Source organism: Pan paniscus, chromosome 16, assembly GCF_029289425.2.
Source record: "Pan paniscus chromosome 16, NHGRI_mPanPan1-v2.0_pri, whole genome shotgun sequence".
NCBI lineage: Eukaryota > Metazoa > Chordata > Mammalia > Primates > Hominidae > Pan > Pan paniscus.
Window position 1 is genome coordinate 78005794 of NC_073265.2, and position 25532 is coordinate 78031325.

General features: G+C 44.7%; 2 protein-coding genes across 7 annotated transcripts; one reads left to right on the top strand and one right to left on the bottom strand.

Moving 5' to 3' along the window:
* Positions 1–1465: 1465 nt before the first annotated feature.
* MRPL46 (mitochondrial ribosomal protein L46) lies at positions 1466–9385 on the bottom strand. Of its 2 annotated transcripts, none has more exons than XM_003820405.4 (4): positions 9108–9385; positions 7545–7731; positions 6661–6834; positions 1466–1851 (listed from the first exon to the last, which is right to left on the bottom strand). In XM_003820405.4, the coding sequence occupies exons 1-4, from the start codon at positions 9333–9335 to the stop codon at positions 1601–1603; spliced, it is 840 nt and encodes a 279-aa protein (XP_003820453.1). In that variant the 5' UTR covers positions 9336–9385; the 3' UTR covers positions 1466–1600. The 2 variants fall into 2 exon arrangements, with proteins under 2 accessions (XP_003820453.1, XP_008972104.1); XM_008973856.4 differs by having other exon boundaries at positions 6661–6831; positions 9108–9371.
* On the top strand, positions 9375–20228 carry MRPS11 (mitochondrial ribosomal protein S11). Of its 5 annotated transcripts, none has more exons than XM_008973857.4 (6): positions 9375–9738; positions 9864–9980; positions 14581–14679; positions 17070–17199; positions 18952–19017; positions 19835–20228. In XM_008973857.4, exons 1-6 carry the CDS (start codon positions 9674–9676, stop codon positions 19940–19942), a joined length of 585 nt encoding a protein of 194 aa, XP_008972105.4. In that variant the 5' UTR covers positions 9375–9673; the 3' UTR covers positions 19943–20228. The 5 variants fall into 5 exon arrangements, with proteins under 5 accessions (XP_008972105.4, XP_003820454.4, XP_054954373.2 ...); XM_003820406.6 differs by having other exon boundaries at positions 9414–9738; positions 9867–9980; XM_008973858.5 differs by lacking the exon at positions 9375–9738 and having other exon boundaries at positions 9867–11098.
* The last annotated feature ends 5304 nt before the right edge of the window (positions 20229–25532 follow it).

Sequence of the window (25532 nt, forward strand, 5' to 3'; positions counted from 1 at the left end):
CAGGACAGGGCCTTCTTCATCAATTTTTTAAAACAAGGTGGGTGAGGTGTCTTCACAGCTTCTTCCATTCCACTCACAGTTTCCCCTGAGAGCTGAACATCATGGAAAGGCTAGCAGTGCTTCTAGAAGTTACTAAACCAGCCCCTACTTGCAATAAAGGAAGGCGCTTCTAGAAAATTTTCAGCTTTTTTCTTAAGCTATTCAATCTTGTCCCTGATCATTTAAAAATATTAATGTTCTGCAGAAAAATCTAACATAATTTTGGGTCATTCTGACACCATTTATCTATTTCCCAATTGCACATATGCTATTTCTCACCAAAAAAACAATGTTGTTACAGACATGCACGGTCATGAAAATAGTCACTTCACTCTGGTGATTCCTTCCCTTCTAGGTCAGAGGTGCCCGTGGCCCTAAGAATATGCAATACAGTTCACACACAAGTCACTCCAAAACCCAGAAAGTGCATCTTGGCCCTGTGGCTGCGCCCAGGCTTCACTCCAAAGGCACCACTACAGCTCACCATCAGCAAGCCTATGCCAGGAGACATCTCCCCTCAGTCATGGAGGGGAGAGCACACATGCAGGAGGAAAAAGGTTAGCAGAGGAGTATCAGGCCTAGGCCCCTCAATTTTGATTAAGAAAGCAATTTCCCTGATCCCGGGCAAGAACACAAGGCTGCAGCTGACGCAGAAACAGAAATCCCATCTCATGTGCTCACAGCCTGTTTAACCCAGGCCGTCTGAGACGAAACCAGGAAGCATCTGATGGGAATCCAGGACTGCAGACTAAAACCACTATTCTGGGCAGACAAAGCTATGCCTGAGAGTTCCCCATGCTCTGCCACCCACTTAACAAATGTTTACTGAGTGCCTCATATGTGCCAGGCACTGGGGACCAGTGAGGACCCAAACAACACACTGAAGAGCCAAGAGCCCCAAAGAGGTGAGGGGCATGGGGTCAGCATTCTCCTCTAGCACCAACAGGCACATGCAGTATGACTCTAGGCTAAGTCACAACCTGGCCGTGATTCCTCCATCTGTAGAATGGAGATAAACTAACTGCACATTTCACATGACTGTTTCAAAAAAGGTTAAGACATGACTCAATTCTTTTTAAAATAAAATGCTTTTAGGAAGGGGGGGAAAGAAGGAAGGATTATTTCCCAGGCTAGATTAAAACACCTTCATATCAAGTGCAGAGGGAAGGAAAAACAAACTGGAAATGGCTAAGAAACTATATAGAACTAGTTTTTTCCCAAGGGCCTAGAGAAGCTTTCACAGAACTCAAGGCTTTCGGGAAGTCAATTCATTTCCTTCTGTCCTTTCTTCCTGGGCCCAGTAACTCAGTGATGCACTGTAATATAATCCAGTACTCAATGATCACCTGGGAAAAAAATGGAAAGACACCCTAAGAGATGGCTCTCTTCACTGGGCCATCAAAGGGCAAATCAGCCGAGACCAACACAGTAATAGACTCGTTTATTTCTCAGAATTTAGTTTGCTGCTTGATATTACCTGCAAGTGTGAGGCAATCACACAATGTCCTTGAGGCTCTAATCCCAGACTTGTCTGAGCACCGTCCACAGGCAGCTCGGCCCATCAGAGGTCTGAAAGAAACCTCCTAACTTGGGCCAGGTATTTTGGTTTCAAATAGTCACCCAGCTCATCTTTAGTGACCCACACATGATGGCCCTTATTCCCAGCCTGGGAAAAGTCTCCAGTTAATAGCAGTGCTTTGAAGAAGAACACCTTGGCTCCGAGGTTACTCTCTGTCCGCACTGCCTGGGGGAACTTGAATGTGTAGTGCCCACAGGGTGCATTTCCTAGGAACTTGGCTTCCATGCTGTTTTCTGAAGAGGGAGGAAAGAAAAATCACAATTGGAAGGTAAGGCTACAGCCATCTGTTTACTCTGGCTCCCAAAATTATAGGGGGTCTCTGCAAGATCTGGCCCTGAGGTAAAATCAATCCCTAGGAATAGGACTAGAGCCATTCCTGAACAGAGCCTCCTCCCCTCTCAATCCAAATGCCTCCTGGCCCATGGAGCCCAGATTCACCGGGCTCACTCCCATGTGCCAAGCTACTGTTTTTAGACTGAAAGTCAGCAACACAGTTACAATCACACCTGGGAGTCAGAGCACCTAGTTCCTACATTCAGCCCAGTCGCTATGTGCTGGCCAATCAGCCCAGTCACTATCTGCTGGCAAATCAGCCCAGTCCCTATCTGCTGGCGAATCAGCCCAGTTGCTAACTGTTGGCGAATCAGCCCAGTCGCTATCTGCTGGTGAAGGACCAGGACATTTGGTCTGTAAAACAAAGTTCATCCACCTTTAAAACGGGTGTCACCTGGAAAGCATTAAAAAGGACCCCAGTTTTAACTCCTACCAAGTGAAAAAAGGCATAAACAAAGTTAAAGACAAAAACAGATGAGTAGACAGTATCTGTAATCTATAACTAAGGGTTAATAACCCCAATCCAGCATTTCAAATGATGGGGAAATGATGGACTAATTACTAAACGCCATCTGAAGAACTGATTAGCCAGATGGGAAAAACCAAGCTGGATTCCATACTCAGTCCTCACAATAAAATTGATACCATATAGATCAAAGATTTAACAATAGACATTTTAACTTTTCATAAAAAATTTATTCATTCTGGATGGTTGTTTCATGGACATTTAATATTTTCCAATCTTCTCTGTATTTTTTTTTCCCAAGACAGAGTCTCGCTTTGTCACCCAGGCTGGAGTGCAGTCGTGCAATCTTGGTTCACTACAACCTCAGGCTCCTGGGTTCAAAGGATTCTCATGCCTCAGCCTCCTGAGTAGCTGGGATTACAGGCATGTGCCACCACACTCAGCTAATTTTTTTTCTGTACTTTTAGTACAGACAGGGTTTTGCCATGTTGGTCAGGCTGGTCTTGAACTTGTGGCCTCAAGTGATCCGCCTGCCTCGGCCTCCCAAAGTGTGGGGCGTATTTTCTAATTACAATAAAAACATATGAGCATTAGAAGAAAATGCAGGATGCTTTCTTAAACCTTAAGATATTATTTGAGAGGGCAAGGCCTTTCTAAGCAAGAAACAAAATTTTTAAGCCCAAAAAACAGAAGATTTATATTTGTCTACATAAAAATTAAATCTTTCTGCAAGGAAAAATGAAGCACAAAAAAAGTCAAAGAGAAAATGACAAACTAGGAAAAATATTTTCAACACATTCAACAAAGGAATATCTTAAGGTATAAGAAGCACTTAAAAATCAATGCAGATACTCAGGAAGCTGAGGCAGGAGTACTGCTTGAGAATAGGAGTTTAAGGCCAGCCTGGACAACACAGCAAGATTCCATCTCTAAAAGAAAAAAAATCAATGAGAAAAAAAACAACAAATTAAAAAGAAAAATGAACCAAGCACATGAACAGTTAAGCTCACATGAAAATAAATATCACTGGCCCATAAATACATTAAAAGGTGTTCAATCTTATTAATAATTTAAAGAAATAAAGTTAAACAACAACATATATCATTATTGAAGTTCAAAAACTTAACTGTACACTGCTTATGAAGGATAAGGAAAAAACCTGTACTTTCACACATATTTTGGAGGGGTTATAAATTAGTATAAGTGCTATTAATTGGCAAGAGGTGTCAACTTAATTGCACATGCCCTTTGACCTAGCAACTCCAGTTCTAGACTTTTATCCTACCAGATATACTAATTTGCCCATGTGAGCAAAGATGAGCATACAAGGATATTCACTGCAGCTTTGTTTGTAAAAACAGACTGGCTAAACAAACTGCAGTACATACATATTATAAAATAGTATGCTGGTGTTAAAAAAAGCTTAAGATAGGTCCTAATAGGCTGACCTGAAAAGATGTTTAAAAGCATATATGAGAAAAAAGGAAGGCACATAACAGTGTATAAATATGTTCCCGTTATATGCAAAAAAAGAAAACAAAACATTTATGCATCTGTATATGCATAGAGAATTTCTGAAGAGATACAGAAAAACACTATTAATAGAGGTTGCTTCTGAAAAAGGAAAATTACATCTTACACTACATTTACTAGACACCGATAATTTTTTTACCACATACGTGAATGGCTTTTCTCATACTAAAAAAAAAAAAAACACTACTAGCATTAGATGAAAAATTTATAGTGTGAGCTCACATAAAGTAAAAAACGTTAGCAGTGGGTATCTGTGAGTGGTGGAATTGTATTGGCATATTTCTTTACACTTTCCTGAATTTTCTAAACTTAATCCCATAAATGCATGTTACTTTTCTATAATCTGGAAAAGATGGATTAAAAATATAAACAAATTAAAAAGAAAAAACAGCTTATTACAAAGATGAGCGAACGATCTAAATAGGCAGTTCACAAAAGAAGAAGTACAAACAGCCAATAAACACATGAAGATACTGAATCTCACTAGCAAACAGGAAAATGCTAATCTGAAAGAGATCATCTGACTCACTAGACGAGCAAAATTTTAAAAGCAACTATTTCATGTGTCAGTGAGGTTTAGACAAAGAGGCACTCTCAGACACCACTCCTGGAAAACGTCAATTGTTATATACATTCTGGAGGGCAACTGGGCTGCACTTACCAAAAACTGAAGTCTGCACATCTTTGACCCATTAATTCTACCGCTAGAAATTCCATCTTGCAGAAATACTGGCAGTGTGGAGCCAGAGGGGAGGAAAGGAGCGCACTTTCACTTTTTAAATATACAGTATATACTCTTACATTGCTTGAGTTTTTCTTTGCCATTGTATATTATTTGTCAGTTTAGTAAATTTGTAATAAGTCAATACACTATTTTATATGCATCTATTAAACATAAATGTGTGTTTTAACATATTTGATATATTTCCTTTTACATTTACTTATTACAATGGCAATGTTTAAAGGAAAGCATAGTGCTTGGGTAGAACCCCTTTCCTCACTGCAAACAGAAAGGGGAGCTGAGCAAGGATCAGTTGTGAATGTTTGACGTTAAGAGAGGTTGAGCATCTGGACACAATGATCCTCGCAAGAAACTCAGCTGCTGACTCCTATGTGATGGCTGAGGAGACTGAGAAAGCAGCAACCTCCTCTCCTACCATATTCCATTCTGTCTTGATGTCTCTCCTGCAGGCCACACAGGCCCCTTGGGAGAGTCAAGGAGACACACACTGGCTACCGACATTTCGTTAGCAGGTACTTGTGCTGATGGGAGGGCAGGTAAAGTGGCTGTGCACCACCAAATCCATTTAGTCAACATTCAACAAATGCCTATGTGCCAGGTACTTTGCTGAAAGCTAGGATCAGAGAGAGGAACAGATACTGCCTATATGTTTAAGGAAGTCAAAATTCTGACTAGGGAGAAAAATGCGTTAGTAAACAATTATAGTGCAATGGCATAAGTGAAAGAATGTATTCTCCACTAGAACACAAGCTCCTAGGGAGTAGGGTAGTGTCCTGTTCATCACTGAGACTCTATATGTCTGTTGCATAAATGGAATAAGGACACACACCAGTGCTATGGGAGCCTAGAGAGAGGAGTAGCTCTGTCTTCCTGAAGGCTCAGGAAAGGTTTCACCACATAAGGTATAATGTATAAACTGTCTTAAAAACTGAGCAGTCAGGCCAGGAAGGAGTAAAGTATTTCATCAGGGACCAGCAGGCCCCAAAGCAGAGACACATGAAAGACCATATTATTCAAGGAATGCAAAAGGTTTGTTAAGTTAGAACTTGAATTTTACATTAATGAACAGCAAGACGGCAGACTGATGAGACTGGGATCAGGGCAAATAAGATTTGCAGGCCATGCTTGACAGTTAGAATTTTTATTGGAAACCTTTTAAGAATTCCATGCAGAGAAGTGACAAGGGATGTGTGTTTCAGAATGCTCATTTTGGCAGCACTGAAGGGCACTCCACAAAACCAAGGTTAAACTTACTGGGCATCTAATTCAATAGCTCAGTATAGTACTTCTCAACCACTGTAATTTGCTCCCTGGGTAATATCTGGCCATGTCTAGAGATATTTTTGGTTACTGCACTGGGGGTGGGGTCAGGGGATGAGGTAGTGCTACTGGCATCTAGTAGGTAGAGGCCAGAGATACTGCTAAACATCCCATAACACAAAGAATAGCTCCCCACACTTATCCGACCCCAAACACCAATAATGCCAGAGATGGGAAACCCTAGTCTAGTGAGAAGTGAAGAGGGTCACAGCTAAAGCTGTTAGAACAAAGAGGGGACTATTTAGAACAGATCACGAGGGACTCAAGGACTTATGGATGTGGGAATGAGGTCAAGGACAATTCTGAGGTTTCAAGTTGAGTGAACAGATAAGCAGTGATGGCAATAAGCAGTGCTGCAAAGATAAGAAGACAAGCAGGCTGAGAAAATGGTAGAAATATCAATTTTGAATGTACTAAATTTTAAAATCTCAGTGGAACAAAGGATTCTCACCTGGTCTAAAAATAAAAATAAAAAAATAATTTAAAAAATCCTTACCTGGGTTTTTCTGGCTGAAATTTTTATAAACTTCAAAATTTCCATTAACCTTCCCACCCCCACCCTTAATCCAATTCCCCAGTCAGCCTAAAAATCCTCTGGCTGAGTCTGAAGTGAATTTTGTGGAATTTAGAGGAAGGCAGAAAACCCACCTGAGAGTGTGGCCAGGGTTCGTTCAGCTGTTCCTCGAAGGGTCTCTCCAGGCTGCCACTCTGCCTGGGGCAGTATCCAAACATCCTGGTCTCCAAACTTCTCTCTGACTAACAGGACAAGGTTCCTGTCTAGCTTCCGGTTCAGGGATGTTCGGTCATTCTTTTCATCAGCTTCTACAGCAAAGGGGGTCAGAGGAGGTAAGAAGACTGTGATCTGCCAGAACCAAGAAACCTGGAGTTTTACAATCTTCCTTTAAGATCCACAATCCTTGCCCTCAAAGAGCTTAGAACCAAATTACACCTCGACCCATCTCTCTAACTCTGACCTCTTCCAGGGAAGAGTCTCACAATCTTGAGGAAACTAAAAGGTAAGAAATCAAGAGGTAAGCTTCTTTGAACAGCAAACCATATTTTGAGTCTTCAAAAAAGAAACAATGATCATACTAATTCAAACACAACTACTTCATTGGTTTTGATACTATTACTGACTTAACTAGCCCCTACTTTCTCTGTTCTTCAGTCTTCATCTGTGAAACAAGGAAAACAGAACTCAATCTCCCGCTTTAAGAGGGATTTCACATAAAACACAGGAATTAGTGGAAAAAGGCTTCATTTGCCCCACTCTCAGTCTCAAACTTGGAGTTAAACACAGATAACATTCACAAAGTTTAACTGAGAGAAAAGGCTATTCCAATACCCTTACCTCTCACCCGAAAATAAGACAGACTTTTTAAGTCGTATTATGGTAGATGTGAGCAACAAAGAAAAGAATATGAAATTATTTGTTACTTAAAACACAAAGCAGGGGCCAAGCAACTGTCTTTTATTTGGGAATCCAAATACCCCTTTTCCCTTCCTTCTGGCTGGCCTAAAAGGATCACAACCTGTTATGCGAGCTCCAAGTTTGAACTGTAGAAATTTCTGCTCCCACATATCTTCCAAATCTTGCGCCAGCAATATATCCTGTTCATCTTCTTCATCATAAAGGTCAGCTTTCTTCTTTGCCAGTCGCTGGTTTTCATCCAGAGCACGAAGCTCGTGGTCTGAATACAGGCTTCTCTCTATCTCAATCTGGGAAAATTCAAAGGGCAAAAAACTACCTTAATCTGGCAAAATTAAAAGGAAAAAAAAAACAGGAAGAATAAAACAGAGACATGGCACACTTGGCAGGCTCAGAAGTTTATCACCCAACATAACCAGATACACAGTCAAAACACCACGCAGAAAGGAAATGGAGGAAAAAAAAGGTCCTCTGAACTTTGGGCTTGAGTTACATTTGCCAAAAATGTTAGGATGTCACTGGGGGTCAAGAGTGCTACAAAAACAGAGAGCTGGGTTGGGCAATGCCTGCTGACTCACCACAATCCAGTCATGTCAGTCTTTGATCAGAATCTCACTCACCAAGGACTTTCCTGTTCAGGGACTTTCAAGACGTTGTTCCTTCTTCCTAGAATGTTTTTCCTCACATTCTTTCTTCTGGGAGAGTCCTACTCATCTTTCTGATTTCAATTTAAATATGACTGTCTCAGAGAGACATTTCTCATAAAGAGAAAAACCTGTATTCAGAAAGTCTGAGACATTCCTTGACACTCACCATAAAATCAAAATGTGATGTATTTGTTAAACACTCTTATAGTGCCTTGTGTTTTCCTTAACAACACTTGTCAGGGTCTGCATTTAGTTGTATGATTATTTGGTTACTGACTGATCCTCTCACTCAACTAGACTGAAGTACTCTGAGAACCAGAGCTACTCCTGCCTTATTCATTACAGCATCTCTATCACTTAACATACTCTCTGATGCATAGTATGGGCACAATGAACATCTGTAGGTTGAGTAACAAATATTTGTCAAGCGAGCGAGTAAATGAATAAATCAAGCAAAAAGCACAGAAGAGAAGTTTATAGTTCTCAACAGACCAAGACAAAAACATCTCGGATTCTGAGGAAACATATCACCCTTCAAACACTTTCTGTAGCGACTTCACACCCTCACAGCCACTATACTGTTTTTGCCCATGCTTCCTCACTTGCCCCTCACACAGATAGCCCCATGAGGTAAAACAGAGTAGGCTTATCATAGGCATCTGACAGATGTGCCCACCGCCTCTTGTATTTCCTTCTTAACATTCATCACATCACAAAGACTTTCTCCCTACAGACTTGTAAGCTCCTAGTGACACGGACCGATTCTTGTTCACCACAGGATCCCTATTGTGTTGCATGAACAAGAAGTAGAGTATCTCCAAAGAGTTGTCTAAGGTGACAATAAACACGGCCAATGAAAAGAAACCACTTTTTGTTGAACATCTATGTACCAAACCAAGTCAGTAAGGTAGGTACCATTCTGCGGATAAGTACCGTATACTTAAGTTCAGAGAGGTGAAATTACTCCCTCAAAGTCACGCAGAATAAACGTCACTCTGAACCCTGCATCTCAGTCCCACCTGCTGCAGTAGAGACGCCATCTCTTCCTGCAATGGGGTCAACGGCTTGGAGACTACAGGTGGCCGCTGCAGGCACAACGCGCCCAACAAGCGCCATGGGGATCCGTTGCTTGAGGGTGCGGCTGCAAGAGCCAGGCTGCGAGAGCTTAGACTACCGGCCCAGAGCCTCTCGAACCGCCGCCAGCCCCCCGCCACCCCTAACAGCGTCCGCCTTACGGGCGCCGCCATCTTTCGTTCTCCCACAATGCACCGCGGCTCCCAGGGATCCCTCAGCCGCGGGAGCGGCAAACTAGGGGAAAGCTCAGTCCCGGAACTGCTAGAACGAACCATTCGCATATGGAGGGGTGACCCAACATCTCAGAACATTAAAAAAGGGAAAGAATCCCCTGGTGAACTACAGTGAAAGTCTTATTGAGCATTTAAATGGAAATAAAAATATTCAGTGGACCTAATGAAGAGTAGATGACTTTCCCTTCTGTCCCCTCCCCGACAGGCACTCATGGTACCGGCGCCGGCGCGCTGTGACTGTCGCTGCAGACGGAAACTGACTGGGGTCAATTCAAGTCATGCAGGCTGTGAGAAACGTGGGGTCGTGGTTCCTGCGGTCCTGGACTTGGCCCCAGACAGCCGGGTAACAAATGACTGCCCCCTCGAGCCCACCGCCACCTCCAGGACTATGCTCCTACTCGTGTCCCTTGAGCCACCCGGGCCCCAGTGACCGTTAGGCCGTGGCCCTCACCGAGCTTTTCTTCCCAGCAGGGTCGTGGCCAGGACGCCGGCCGGGACCATCTGCACAGGCGCTCGACAGCTCCAGGACGCTGCGGCCAAGCAGGAAGTTGAACAGAACGCGGCTCCCAGCCACACCAAGTTCAGGTGAGCCCCACTTGGACCAGCCCTCTGGAGACCCGCAACCCCTGACTCTTGCCCGACACCCTCCAGAGTCAGAACCAGTGAATTTTCAGCTATGTCACTTGCTATCCGTGGGACCTTATGCAAATAAATCTGAGCCTCAGCCTTCTCATCTAAAAATGCGGATAATGCTGAGAGTGGTTGTCAGAATCAGATGAGCCGTGGTACAGAGTTAAATGTTCAGTGAACATTCGTTAAATCAGTGAGTGAATGTGAGATATCCATAACATGTATCAGCGTTCTTTTCTTCTGAGATGGAGATCTTTTCAGACCAACAACCTTCCCTGCCTCCAAAACAAAATGGGGAGGTGGAGGGCGCTAGCGATGGAACAGATGTTCCTGCACGTCTTACGGATGGTCTAGGGTGGGTTTTGTGCTCAGCCCTAGGAACTGGCATCTTGCTTCCCACCAGTGCCACCACCTCTGTATGCTGTATACACATCCACTTAACTTCACATCCATTTAACAAACATTTACCAAGAATCTACTATGAGTGAGACACCATGCTAGGTGCCGTGAATACAGATACAAAAGATCATTCCTCCCCACAAGTAGTTCACAGTCTTTGAGGGAAGACAAACATGCAAACATTTTAACCATAATCTGCTCAATAGTATAATGGAGGTAAGCATTGGTTGGAAGTATGAAATCATAAGTGTCTAACTCCTGGCCGGGTGCAGTAGCTCCTGCCTTTAATCCCAGCACTTTAGGCGGCCGAGGTGGGCGAATTACTTGAGGTCAGGAGATCGAGACCAACCTGGCCAACATGGCGAAACCCCGTCTCCACTAAAAGCACAAAAACTAGCCAGGCGTGATGGCTGGCACCTGTAATCCCAGCCACTCAGGAGGCTGAAGTAGAAGAATCGCATGAACCCAGGGAGCGGAGGTTGCAGTGAGCCAAGATCACGCCACTGTACTCCAGCCTGGGTGACAGATTGAGACTCTGTCTCAAAGAAAAAAAAAAAAAGAATAAGTGTCTCATTCCTGAGGAAATCAGGCAAGACCATGGAGAAAAGAACATGGAGCTCAGAAGTGGATGGGAGTTCATCTGGACAAGTTGAAGTGGGTCATTGGAGACAAAGGTAACCATCTGTGTAAAGGCATGTGGTATGAAAAAACATGGTGTGTTCAGGTGTGTATGTGATGGCAGATGAGGCCAACAAGACAAGAAGGAATCAGAATGCCAGGGGTCTTGTCTGTCACACTGGAGCTTTTACGCTGTCCCCACTGAAGGCAGTGAGGAGGTGCTGAAAGCATCTAAACCAAGATTCTGTTGTAGTCATTTCTTCAACAATGCCAGGCACTGTTCAGAGTGTTGGGGATATATCCCTGACCAAACAGACAAAAAGCCCTGCCCTCATAGAACTTAAATTCCAGTGGGTAGAAGACAGTAAATAGAAAACAAGTAAAATGTAGGAGTATAACGGTTGGAAAGGGGAAGTGGGGGTCAAGCAGGCCTGCATAGCCACATTCTGTAGGACTTTGTAGGCCGTTGTGAGGACTTCAGCTTTTACTGTGAATGAAATGGCAGGCCAATGGAAATTGCTGAATAAAGGGTTGATATGATCTTGCTGACAAGGTCTTGTAAGCTCTTTGGCTGCTGTGTTGATATTAAACCATAGGAGAGCAAGAATGGAAGCTGGGAAAAGTCCTCTAAGCAGTTAGAAGACTACTGAAATAATCCAGACAAGAAACAATGTTGGCTTGGACCATGGTTATTGCCATGGAGGTATTATAAATGGTCTGACATATTTTGAAGGTAGAACAAGCAGGATTTGTTAATATACAGTGTGAGAAAAAGGAGCGAAGGAAGACCCCAAATTTTTTTGGCCTAAACAACTGGAAAGACGGAGTTGTCATTGATTAAGATGGGGAAGACTGCAGGAGTTTGGATGGGAGTTGTTAAGGTTGAGATTCTTAATAAACATTCAAGTGGAGATACAATGTAGACCATTAGAAATGGAGCTCAAGGGCCGGGCGCGGTGGCTCACACCTGTAATCCCAGCACTTTGGGAGGCCGAGGCAGGCGGATCACCAGGTCAGGCATTTTAGACCAACCTGACCAACATGATGAAACCCCGTCTCTACTAAAAATACAAAAATTAGCCAGGTGTGGTGGCGTGGGTCTATAATCCCAGCTACCCAGGATGCTGAGGCAGGAGAATCACTTGAACCCCGGAGACGGAGGTTGCAGTGAGCCAAGATCGTGCCACTGCAGTCCAGCCTGGACGAGACTCCATCTCAAAAAAACAAATAAACAAAAAAAGAAATGGAGTTCAAGAGTCAGACTTCAGACTTTAGCTAGACATATACAGTTGGGAGACATCATAGAGATGATATTTAAAACCATGAGATGACAAAATCATTAATACCATAAATGTAGATGAAGAGAAGAGGTCCAAGGACTGAACCCTGGGGCGCTTTCACATTTAGAGATTTGGGAGACTAGGAAGAACCATCAGAAGAGACAAGGAACTTCCAGAGAGGTAATAGGAAAACCAGGAGAGAGCATTTGTTTTTTAATTTGGCTCAAGGTGGGGAGATCAGCTGTGTCAAATGCTGCTGATGTGATAGGTTGCTAGATCAATAACAGAATTGCCTATTATATTTAGTAATGTGGAGTTAGTTGGATTAAAGCATTTTTGGTGGAGTGGTAGAGGCTAATATCTGATTGAAATGGGTTCAAGGAGAATAGAAGCAGAGGATAGGAAGAAACAGCAAGTATAGTCAGTACCTTAAAGTTCCTTAAGAGGGCTCTGCTATAAGGGAATAGAGAAATGGACAATAGCTCCCAGGAGGTGGGTTCAAGAGGTTTTCGAGGGTTGTTCTGTTATTTTTTCAGTTTGGAACATAACAATATGTTTTGCCATTGGGAGCAGTGCAGTATAGAGGGGAAAAAACAAGTGATACTGGAGTGGAAACATTGCGGGAACAGTGTCCTTCAGGGGCTAATACACAAGTGGAGCACTGTAACAGGAGAGAGCGCAAAGGCTGTGGGCACAGATGTTCAGTAGTGGGAGCTGGGAGAAAGTCTGATTGCTTCTATTCCCCTGTGGAGGTCATCCGCTCAGCAATGAGGAAGCAGGGAGTTGGAGGTTAGAGGAGACAAAAGAAGCTATAAAAGAGTCATCTAGGAGAATGGAAGGATAATTGAACAGGGTATGTGCTGTATGATTGCGAGGCAGTTCTAATCACTTCTAAGGTCAAACCCACAGGAAAGAATATAGTTGTAAACTTTGAATACCAATGTGTTTTTGTTTTGCCTTTTAAAATACCTCTAGAAAAGCAGGTAGGGCTGGGGCGAGAGTAGTCCTTAGATTATAATATAATTTCTAAAATGGAATCTATTGTATTTCAAGTGGCTGTGGTGGGTACAAACATGAATCTGATATGTGTGTGTAGGCCTAGAGGAACAGCAAGTTTATTTCCAGCTCCATTGCTGAAGGATGATTGTGTGTGTTCAAATTTTAAAAAGCACAGCTTGGTGAGCAAAGCTCTAGACTGAGACAGATCTACTAGGTCCAAGGCTTGGCTTCTCTTGCTAACCCTATTTCCCTATTGGTACCTAATTTTCACCATCTGAAAATAAAAATCCTTATTTTCCTTAAGGATTTCTTAAGGCATTCTTAATTGTATTAATAAGTTAACTTATTAGAGATGATAAGTTAGATGATAACTTAGCTAGAAATAGCCAGAAGACAGCTTGGACTAAGACAGTGGAAGATCTTGAACGCAACACAATGTGTTCACATCTGATTCTATTGGGACATTTGAAACATTGATTTCCATACCCCATCCAGAAAGTTCAGGGTGAAGCTTAAACATCTGTATGCTTCACAGCTGACTGATGTTCAGCCTGCATTGAAAACCACTGGTCTAGGGTAGAGGTTGGCAAACTATGGTCGACTGGGCAAATCTGGCCAATTGCCTGTTTTTGTAAGTAAAGTTTTATTGGAACACAGCCTATTAATTTACTGTTGTCTGTACCTGTTTTTGGGATATAGTGGAAGAGTTTAGTAATTGGGACAGAGACCTGTTGGCCCGCAAAGCCCAGTATATTTACTATCTGGCCCTTTACAGAAAAAGTTTGCTGTCCTTTATTCTAGGGGATTCTGGGGTTTTTTTAATGGTAATGATATGAGTATTATTTTTGTCTCATTTTTTGCAATGTAGAGTCCAGATATTGTCTATGGTTGATGAAATAAGAAACAGAGGTTTGACTGTATTTTTTAAATTGTGGGAAGAGGAACCTACAAAGGATCTGAAAATAATGAACACGGGTATACCTGCAGGGACAAGGAAGATGGGGAGTATGCATGAAAATCCCTTCTCATAGCGGAAAGTCCCCAGATGTGTCTGAAGTCAGCAAGTCAAGAAACAGCATCATAAGCACAGCAGTCACACATGCAGTGGTGGCACCAGAAGGACTGAAAAGGAATGGTGGGGGCAGCCACTTCAGAAGCAGCAGGGGGCACAGAGCTGTTATTTTTTAACCATGTGTTGTATTTCTTTGATTTTTAAAAAGTCGAGACAATTTTAAATAAAATCTTTCTTCTAATTGCAGCATTTACCCTCCCATTCCAGGAGAGGAGAGCTCTCTGAGGTGGGCAGGAAAGAAATTTGAGGAGATCCCAATCGCACACATTAAAGCATCCCACAACAAGTAAGTGGGAAGGGAAACAATGGGTAGGTCTAGCGTGAGATTCTTCCCACTTCACAGGGAAAGTCAGGCTTGGCCCTGAATACCCCGGGGTAGAAGTGAGGGTGCTAAGTGCTGCATGATGGCGCTAATGTAGGGCACCGTCTTCCTCCTCACTTGAGGAACCACCTGCCATCTTACACAAGTTTCATAAAAATGTGAAATAGGGTGGGCATATCCTAGTTATAAGAATTCTTTGCTTTCCTTGAGAATAGTGTTTCCTGGTTTTGCTCAAGAGTTGGAAGGAGTGTATGAGGGGCATATGGTCCCACCATGAAGGTGTTTATTAAGTGTTGCTGATAGGGAATGGATGATATATAAATTAAAAGATATGATTCAAGATATTAATATGATTTATTAATACACTAACCAGAATCTAGACCTCTAAATAGATATTGTCCCTTTAAAGTACTCACCACTCTGGGCCACTGCACTGGCCTCCACCTTGTAGAGCTAAATGTGGATGGTGAGTTTAAAGTGACAAGACTAGTGTTCTTGTGTGGCTTACAGACGGGGACAGTGCCAAGGGAATTCCCAAACATATGCTGCCAACAGAAGCATTGCTGGTATTAGTGACAACTTTACAGGTTGGCCCCCACTTGGAAATGAGATCAGTATTTGGTCACAGCCAACCCACCCAGCAATTTAGAGACCAGCACAAGAGACTACAGTCATGGGCTAAAGTGTGTGGCACAGATGAAATGCTATAGGATTCATTTCAGCATTTGTCAGATAAATGTAAAGTGACAGCAATTGGATTTCTTTTTCTTCCCCTCAGACTAATAAGGACATAGGCTAACTGCATTTAAGTGTCTATGGTCTACTCTATACAGCACTGTTTAGGCTGTCACAGAGACAAGCAATTATGCATCTATTCAATATGGAAAACCCTAGAAACTCTGGTAGGGGGAATGTCAGAGCCATAGCCAGGATAACAAGTGGATGGCCCAAGCCCGGGGCTGACTCCAGCAGGCCTCCCCTTCAGTCACTTCTCCTGCCTCCTTCTGTGAGCTCTCAGAGCTCTCCAGACCAGAAATAGGATGATGATGACTAAAGGGGAAATCAAAAGCATATCTGAGGATTTCTTAAGGCATTCTTAATTGTATTAATAAGTTAACTTATTAGAGATGATTAAGAAAAAGTTGTGGGTGGATGCAGTGGCTCACACCTATAATCCCAGCACTTTGGGAGGATCACTTGAGGCCAGGAATTTAAGATCAGCCTGGGCAACACAGTGAGACCCAGTCTCTACAGAAATACAAAAATTAGCCAGGCGTGGTGGCATGCACCTGTAGTCCCAGCTACTTGGGAGGCTGAGGTGGGAGGATGGCTTGAGCCCAGGAGTTGGAGGCTGCAGTGAGCTATGATTGTGCCACTGCACTTCCAGCCTGGGCAACAGAGTGAGACCCTGTCTCACAAAAAAAGAAAAAAGAAAAAAAGAGAAAAGTTTTACTTGTTTAAAATAATTTTTGATCATGGAATATAGTGTCATAAGCATCAAAAGTATCCAATATGAGGCCGGGCGAGGTGGCTCATGCCTGTAATCCCAACACTTTGGGAGGCCAAGGCGGGCAGATCACCTGAGGTCAGGAGTTCAAGACCGGCCTGCCCAACATGGAGAAACCCCGTCTCTACTAAAAATACAAAATTAGCCAGGCATGGTGGTGCATGCCTGTAATCCCAGCTACTCTGAAGGCTGAGGCAGAAGAATCGCTTGAACCCGGGAGGCGGAGGTTACTGTGAGCCAAGATCGTGCCATTGCACTCCAGCCTGGGCAACAAGAGCAAAACTCCATCTCAAAAAAAAAAGTAGCCAATATGGTAATATGCTAATATTTTTTTAAGAGTCCTTCTTTTAGAGCTATGTACTGAAATATTTACAGACAAAATGATAGGTCTGGGATTTGCTTCAAAATAATCCATTGGTGAGGGGAGTGGGGTGGGAACAAGGTTTATAGATGAAACTGAATTGGATATGAGTTGATAATTGTTGAAGCTGGTTGATGAGTCCATCAGATTTCTTATGTTATTCTCTTCACTTTTGTGTATATTTAAACCTTTCCCCAATACAGTCATTTTCTGGGTGATACTTAACTAACTACTCTCAGATTATGGAGCGCTCTTTAAATTATGTGACTTACCAGTTTTCAGTCAGGTTTAGGGGAGAATTCTGACCTTTCCTGATACTTCCTGTAGGAGTTCAAAACATGTTCATCTGAGAAGCTCAAAGTAGAAGCTTTGAGTAGAACTGAATTCCTTTTTCTTTCTCACCCAGGCTTCTAGGGGCATAGATTAGCTCTCTCTTATTTCCCTGAAGAAGAGTTGTATCCTATGTGCTTCTTCTACTTTTCTCAGCACACAGATCCAGGTAGTCTCTGCTAGTAATGAGCCCCTTGCCTTTGCTTCCTGTGGCACAGAGGGATTTCGGAATGCCAAGAAGGGCACAGGCATCGCAGCACAGACAGCAGGCATAGCCGCAGCGGCGGTAAGTGTGTGTTCCTTCTGCTTCCCTCTAGTGTGTGTTTGCTTTCTGCATGGCTCATCACTGGGTGGAGAATCCTCACTATACTACCCATTCAGAAGCAAGGGTTTGTCATGGCAGCTTTGATGCCCTGATTGGAGCATTGGTTTGAAAAGGTTTAGTGAAAGGCTCCTCTTTTTTCTTTCTCTCAGCTTCATTAGAGGTGAAGCCCCTGTTGGTTCATTCTAGGATGTAAGAGCCAAGATACCAAAGGCTTGAGAACCAAAGACCCCTCAATTTAAAAACCGTTAGCCAGGTCTGGTGGCACCTGCCTGTAGTTCCAGCTACTTGGGAGGCTGAGGCTGGATGACTTGAGCCCAAGAGTTTGAGGCTGCAGTGAACTATGATCTCACCACTGCACTAAAGCCTGGGCAACAGAGAGAGACCCTGTCTCCAAAATAAATTAAAAATAGGCCAGGCGCGATGGCTCACAGTTGTAATCCCAGCACTTTGGGAGGCCAAGGCAGGCGTAAGAGATCGAGACCATCCTGGCCAACATGGTGAAACCCCATCTCTACTAAAAATAGAAAAATTAGCTGGGCGTGGTGGTGCGCGCCTGTAGTCCCAGGTACTCGGGAGGCTGAGGCAGGAGAATCACTTGAACCCAGGAAGTGGAGGTTGCAGTGACTCGAGATCACACCACTGCACTCCAGCCTGGTGACAGAGCGAGACTCCATCTCAAGAAAAAAAAATAAAAATAAAGACCAGTGGTTTGGGGTTGGGAGAGATATGATAGTCTATTTGGAGAGGACATAGTATCGTGGGGACTCATGCAATAGCGATACCAGTTCCAGTGTGAACTGTCGTAGACCTTTTTTAGAAGCAAATTGGCAAGGTGCTGCTATTGGTATAGTTATTGAGCATCTACATGTGCCAGACACTTTACATTCATTATCTTGAATCTTCAGAGACCCTCGGTATTATCCACATTTTCATAAGCCAATTGAGATTCAGAGTGTGTGACTTGCCCAGAGCCATGCACCGATTCAGTTCACTGATCGGAACCCAGATTGGTCTGGGACCAAAGCCTGCACAATTTCTACTATAGTACAGGCCTTACAAATGTTCAGACTCTGCCAAACCAGATGTATTTCCTGAAGGAAAACCTTGACCTTCAAACAAGGGAAGGCACCCCAAAATATTGATTTCATGTACTATCATCAGAAATCAAAATGCTGTAAATGCCCAACCATGGACAGATCATATACTATGAAAAGAAGTATGTCACTGTTCACAGTGGCTTCTGCATGGTGAGTCATGAATGGTTTCTGTATATTTTCCCATTTTTACAATGAACTGCCTTTATTATCAAGAAAGAAAATTTTAACTCTAACTGCTTAGAGATTTTAAATGATAATACTTTTAAAGTGGGTATTTAGGTTCAGCCTTGAAGCCTAGGGTGGCGCCTCATGGTCTGAAATTCTGCATTTGCCCACCTGAGAAAAACCTGAGCAATATTTAGGAATTTCCATTAGGTGGCGGTGCTGTCCTAGGCTAAACAGATCACAGTCACGTGAATTCTGCAACCTGCCAAATTCTGTGGTCTCTGCTGGCGCCTGTCCTCCACTATAGCCATCTGCCCTTTGCCTCCCTGTTTACTTCTCTGGATGCCCTTTCCCTGAGCTCACACACCCCTTGCTCTAGGAGGCAGTAGCAAGAGATTTGGATGCAGTAGTTCTCTCTCCGGGGCACTAACCACTCATTGCTTCTCTCCAGAGAGCTAAACAAAAGGGCGTGATCCACATCCGAGTTGTGGTGAAAGGCCTGGGGCCAGGACGCTTGGTAAGTTACAGTGATTTCCATAGTGTACTTGCCTCCTAGCAAGTGGGAGAATTTGGGGCTTGAGAGCAGAGTACAGGGAGAGTAGAAAACACCTTTTAGTGGATTTCCATGTTTGCTTGAAGTTCCCGTCTGTTGTTTCTATAATTGACCAAGCCCCTCAGAGCAAGCCTAGATCACTTAGTATAATTCATCAGACACTGAGTGCCTGCTGCGTGCCACGCACTGGGAATGGGAAGGTGGTTCCTGGGGGAACTGTCACAAACAAATCCCTCAGGACAGACTGGTGAGCGCAGTGGTAAAGCATGTGCCCAGATCGCTGGGAGCCCATCAGGGGATCCCGAATCTAGCAGGGATAATCTTTCCTGATGATCATTAGCACAGATAATCTTTAGCTTCCTCAAAGAGGTGACATCTCTCTGACTTTGCAGGAATAATGAGGTATCAGGGAGGTGGAGGCACAGCAGGTAGGGGGGGACATTGCAGGCAGAGAAAACTGCCTGAGTAAGCTACAGAAGTATGATACCCAAGGTGTGCCAAGGTCTACAAGAAGTCTTTGTTCGCAGATCGTAAAGTGCAAAGTGGAAAGTGGTGGGTACGATTTGAGAGGGGAACAGTGTGAAAACCTGGTGAAAGGGTTTGGGTGGAGACCTTTGTGAGAGTAGAATAGGATTGGGATTATAGGTATCAAAGCCAGTGAGCATCTCACCCCTCCCTTCCCTTCTCTACGCCACCCTGTCCCTCTCCGAACCCTGCCTGGAGACACTGGATCATCATTTCTGGGACCATGTCATTCTACTTTTCCTTCTGTTCCTTCCAGTCTGCCATGCACGGACTGATCATGGGCGGCCTGGAAGTGATCTCAATCACAGACAACACCCCAATCCCACACAATGGATGTCGTCCCAGGAAGGCTCGGAAGCTGTGATGGGAAGGAAGCCTGCACTTGGACCTGACCTCAAGCCTCAGCTCCAGTGGGACCTTGTAAAATGCTCCCTGTCAGAGCTCTCCAGAATATGCTTGTTGGAGATCCTTCAGGCAGTAAGGGAGAGTTTTGCCTCCTTACACAGTGGCCTTTGCTTGCACCTCCAGCTGGAGATGGGTGTGCCCCAGAAGTAAGCTTTGCATCTCACAAGAGGGGAGCTACAGGGGCAGCCGTGGCCTAGGCCCAAACTCTGCTCTGAGAAAATAAATATCTGTACCATCTGTCATAATTTTGAGATTTTTGCTTTCAGAGTTACGTAATTCCTACTTCCTCTTGAAAAAGAGAGTGTGAAATGAGGTGAGACCTCAGATGAAAGTAAAATATAAATGTGAGTTGCTATTTACCAGACACTTCTGGTTTCAGATATTTCTTTTCTAGCCCCTTACCCAAGATTTCTAGAGCTAATCCTAGTAACTTTTCTTATTAATGACTTATAATTTGGCCCCAAATTGGAGCTTTTTGCCACCTACCTCTGGATTCTGATGGATTTCGCCATTATGGGCATGTTTAAAGTTAGCCCTAAACACAGGAGTTTCTACAAGTGGACAGTCAAACTCCCCACACTAAAGTGGCAGTCATCGTTTACACTCCATGGGCTTCAGCAGTCCCAGCACTAACGAGAGAGTGCCCTAAAAGCGGGGAGGGTAGAGTTGTACAAAACATGATTCTTGGCCAGGCACGGTGGCTCACACCTGTAACCCTGGCACTTTGGGAGGCCAAGGCGGGTGGATCACTTGAGTCCAGTTAGAGACCAGCCTGGGCAACATGGTGAAACCCCCTCTTTACTAAAAATACAAAAATTAACCAGGCATGGTGGTGTGCGCCTGTAATCCCAGCTACTCTGGAGGCTGAGGCATGAAAATCGCTTGAACCCAGGAGGTGGAGGCTGCAGTGAGCTGAGATCATCCTACTGCACTCCAGCCCAGGTGACAGCGAGACTGTCTCAAAAAAATAAATAAATATAAATAAAAATTTTTAAAAATTAAAAAAAAAACCTGATGATTCTCTAGAAAATAGGGTGGATGGCAGGATGGGCTTGAGTAGAGTCCAAATCTAGAAGTGCAGAAAGCAAGTTGATAAGGAACCTGGGTAGTGCTGGCAGTGGGGCACAACTCAGGACCCCCAGGCAGGACTGACTGCTCCTCTGTTGGGGCTCTAGGGTTCCTGGATACAGCACAGAGGCCAAAGGTGGGGGCTCTAGAGACACGACCAGAGAGTCCCCTCTTCCACAGGCAAAGACTAAGGGTGAGAGTATCACCAGAAGCTGAGAAGGAGTGGTCAAGTACACAAAAGCACTGTTCCTCCCAGATGAGTGCAGGAAGGGCTGCTGACCATAAGAGGAAGGCACTGTGGAGTTTTACTTCTGTGTCCAGCCAGCTAAGTACTGTGATCTGCCTGAACTCAGTATAGGAAAAGACACAGATGCCCCCTTAAATAGGCAAGAGGCTGTGTTAGGACAAAGAAAGGAGGAAGATCATGAACCAAGACATGAATTTAGAGGAAAAATGCCTCCCTACTGCCTTCTCTTTAGTCCTTAGCAGGTCCTATGAAGGCCATCTTGTGACAGTGACCAAAGAAGCCCAACCGGAGGCCTCTTGGATCAAAACCACTGTCGGAAGGAATTAGACTGTTTCACCGCAAAACTACATATAAACACAATGCATTAAAACATGGTGCACTTGAAAATTGCACTTTGCGATTTGATATGGTTTGGCGGACAGAGGGCCCGTAGCCATCAGACAGTTCAATCAGGGTCTGAGCAGGAAACAGCTCACAAGGTTTAAGAGAAAAGCTCAATGAAAGCTCTTTGCAGAGGCATGGGTAAGATTAAGGAAATAAAGAAGGTGGACTACAAAGCAGCTGCCACCCTAGGCTAGAAGAGGCAGGGAAGAACAGTTCCTAGAACCTGGCAGGAGCTGCCACAGCAGCAGAGTGCAGCTCTGCCAAAACCATGGCCTGAGGGAGAGGGAAGAAATGCCTGGCTGTTCCCGGCCTGTAGTCCCTTGCTGGGGTCCCCCTTGGCTGATCCCAAAAGGAAGCAAAAAGGAAGGGAACTCAGTGTTGTGGTACTTGGAGGCTCAGCCTCCCAGGCTGCAGAGTGGATCTGGAGGGGCACGTAGAGGATAGCAAACACAGGAGGCTTCTGTGGCTTCTATAAGTCCTCCATACACCATAGGTTTTTATTTTGGTTTTGGTTTTTGAGTCTCGTTGTCACCCAGGCTGGATTGCAGTGGTACGACCATGGCTCACTGCAGCCTCAAACTCCTGGGCTCAGGTGATCCTCCAGCTTCAGCCTCCCGTGAGCATCTGGGACTACAGGCGCATGCCACCACACACGGATAATTTTTGTATTTTTTGTATTGAGACCAGGTCTTGAACTCCTGGTCTCAAGCAGTCCCCCCACCTCGGCCTCCCAAAGTGCTGGGATAACAGGCGTGAGCCACTGCGCCTGATCCACACACCATAGTTTTTAAAATGTTATTTTACTCACAAGAGGGCTTTGGAAAGGAAGATCCTGCCTAGCAGAGCCTACATGCGCAGACGGGACAGAGGACCCTTAAGGATCAATGGTCTTGTTGCCAGAAATGGATGTCTGGCGCAACCCCCGGAGCTAGTTTTGGGGAGGCCGCCTTGTTGACTGTGCACTGGAAAATGCACGTTGCTTTATCATGAGCTCTCGGTGCACAGTGTTGTTTCCAGGCTCTGAGTGGCCAATAAAGCTGGTGCTGTCTTAAACTGTACTGTCTCTTAATCATTTGTCTTGGCCTCTCAAAGACTGACCTTCCCACCCCCATGAGAGACCAAGGCACCTTAACCGAAGGCTGACCAATCTAGGCGGTGATTATTTACCTAAAATGCTGGACTGCCCTGTCCCTGCTGCCACAGCCCATCTCAAACAGCAGGTCTCTCCTTCCTGAGGAAACAGGTGGAATGTGTGCTTGCACTTCCCACGGGCGGAAAGATGCAAGCCCAGCATGTGGGTCCCAAGTATTTGCACAAGCAGGGTGTTGGCATCAGCTTGTGTGACACACTTTGTTGTCTTCTGGCAGCAGAGCCTCAGATTATTTCTACGGATGCATCTGCAGCTTTGCTTCTAAGGCTGGCTGCACAGGACTGGCTACATAAGGAAAGCCTGTCCTCCTACACTAGCAAAAAAACAGATGCAATTTCTTTCCTTTCAGCATAGACGTGACATTTTCACATCTTTCTGCCAAGGCTATCACCTGACACCGAGATGTACGGTCACTGCCAAAATAAGCCTGTTTACCACTAGAGTCCCTGAATGCTAGCAGAATTTCACTGGCACCTTGGGAGAAAGCATTTACCAACTCTATTTGCCTGTAACCTGGCTCTGACATGTCTCTTTTTAAAAAAAAAAAAAAAAGGCATATATACCTTCCTGCTGGACTTTATTCTTTTTCTCTACTCATTTTTCTCCTATTCTGGAAAGACACATTGCTTTTGAAACCTGGGTACTATCAGCCTAAGGTGATGAAGCTGTCACTTGCTTGGATAATTTGGTGAAATTATCCATTCACCAAATTAAGCCAACATGGGCTAGTCCACAAACATGGAGGCCAGGCACTGGGGGAACAGGGCTGGAGTTCACGCTCTGAGGAGGCAGGACAGGTATGTGGCTGAGTTAGAATGGAATTCCATAAAAGAGGCACAAATGATATTGGCGTTGGAGTGAAAGACCCGTCCCCTCAGCTTCAGGGCCGGAAGGGAAGTCTTTGTGGAGGAGAAGGCATGCAAGAGGAACCATGGGCGAATGAGCATCCTCAGGAGCTCAACACAGCATGCAAGGCTGAGGGGTGAGAGGTCATCAGGTTCCTGGTTCCCACTGAGTTGACACGGTGGGTCACATGGTTCGGACTGGCTAGGGAGACTGGATGGAGAGAATAGTTTACCAGAGGATTCAAGGGAAAGGAAAGGGTCATAAAACTTGCAATCAGGCCAGGTGCAGTGGCTCACACCTGTAATCCCAACACTTCGGGAGGCCGAGGCAGGCGGATCACCTGAGGTCAGGAGTTCGAGACCAGCCTGACCAACATGGAGAAACCCCGTCTCTACTAAAAATACAAAAAATTAGCCCATCGTGGTTGGCGCATGCCTGTAATCCCAGCTACTTGGGAGGCTGAGGCAGGAGAATCGCTTGAATGCAGGAGGTGGAGGTTGCGGTAAGCCGAGATCACGCCATTGTACTCCAGCCTGGGCAACAAGAGTGAAACTCCGTCTCAAAAAAAAAAAACAAAAAAAAAAAACAAAAACAAAACCAAAAAAAAACTTGTAGTCACACCAAGGTTAAAGAGCAGGCTCCACAAATGGGATGGACAAAAGGAGGTGGGTGTGTAGACAGCTGCAGTCAACAGGAACTTCAGAGTTAGAGATTCAAGAGAGAGCTCATTCACAGGAGAGGAAGTGAGGCACATGGGTGTCTAAAATACCGTCGAAATACAAGTCACTGAGGTTTAAGTCAAGTAATTATGTGGACAAAGAAACTTACCTTGATGCTGAAGCCTGGAAGTAGATGTCAGGGAAAAGGTTAGAGAAGTCTATGAGGTTCAAAGTCCCTAAACAAAGTGGAGTGGCCCATAGTGTAGGAAGCAGACCAAGAATTCAGGAAGGCAGAAGTAATAGACCGTATGCACTTCAAAAGAGAAGGGCTGTCAAGTGGGGGTGGTGGAACAATATCCCTGGAGGGGCTGAGGAGGGGGGAGCATGCTGATGCCTATCCCTGTCCACTGGGTGGGAGGTAGGGGGTGGCGTGCACAGTGCTGGAGAAATGATGGTGATGAGGCTGTGTCTCCTCAGTAGACTGAAGGTGTAGGGACCGTGGTGGGAAGGGAGCGGCTGTGGACGCAGATGCCCAGAGCATGGAGAATCAGAAGAGCCTCTGGGGTCCTGGAGGTGTGGGGCCAGAGCCCCTCAGGAGCCAGGAACTGGATTGGAATCTATATCTAATACCCAACATCTACTCTGCTTCCACCCTGACTTTATAACAGAAGAATTTCAAAAGCTCAAAAGCTGTGAAATGATGTTTAATCTTACTAGTAATCAAGGACATAGAAGCTAAATGCCTTAGCATCATTCCCCAAATGTAGAGATGCCAATCAACGCCATAGTGGGATGAGACAGACCAGGAAAACTGAGTAGGGAAAAGAAGATGGCCAAGATTGTAAATGCAAGAAAGAGAGACTGTGAAGGAGGCGGGACAGAGGGCTTAGTCGGAGTGCAGGTTGCTGTCCAGAACTGATAGGAACTCTACAAGATGAGGTGCCCCTTATGTTTAGCCACGTGGAGGTCATGATTCACCAAAGGGAGAGAGGGTCAGAAACAGTGGGAGGTGAAGAAATAGAGGTCGGGCCAAGAGTGCTGAGTTTTCTAGTAAAGTCTGTCTCGTGGTGATGGAGAATAAATGGGATCAGCAGTTTCCCCTGCACCATGATGGACCAAGAGTCGGGGTGTGCAGAGGAGACGAGAAGAGGCTTAGAGCTCTGGAGAAGCAGACCTCAGCCAGGTGGCTATCTCC

Excerpts from the sequence above, each read along its gene's own strand:
- MRPL46 (XM_003820405.4), bottom strand. The coding sequence starts at position 9,335 with ATGGCGGCGCCCGTAAGGCGGACGCTGTTAGGGGTGGCGGGGGGCTGG. Across the intron at positions 7,732-9,107 it reads TGGCGTCTCTACTGCAGCAG|ATTGAGATAGAGAGAAGCCT; the intron begins GTGGGACTGAGA and ends GAATTTTCCCAG. Across the intron at positions 6,835-7,544 it reads ACTTGGAGCTCGCATAACAG|AAGCTGATGAAAAGAATGAC; the intron begins GTTGTGATCCTT and ends CCTTTGCTGTAG.
- MRPS11 (XM_008973857.4), top strand. The coding sequence starts at position 9,674 with ATGCAGGCTGTGAGAAACGTGGGGTCGTGGTTCCTGCGGTCCTGGACT. Across the intron at positions 9,739-9,863 it reads ACTTGGCCCCAGACAGCCGG|CAGGGTCGTGGCCAGGACGC; the intron begins GTAACAAATGAC and ends TTTTCTTCCCAG. Across the intron at positions 19,018-19,834 it reads GCCTGGGGCCAGGACGCTTG|TCTGCCATGCACGGACTGAT; the intron begins GTAAGTTACAGT and ends TGTTCCTTCCAG.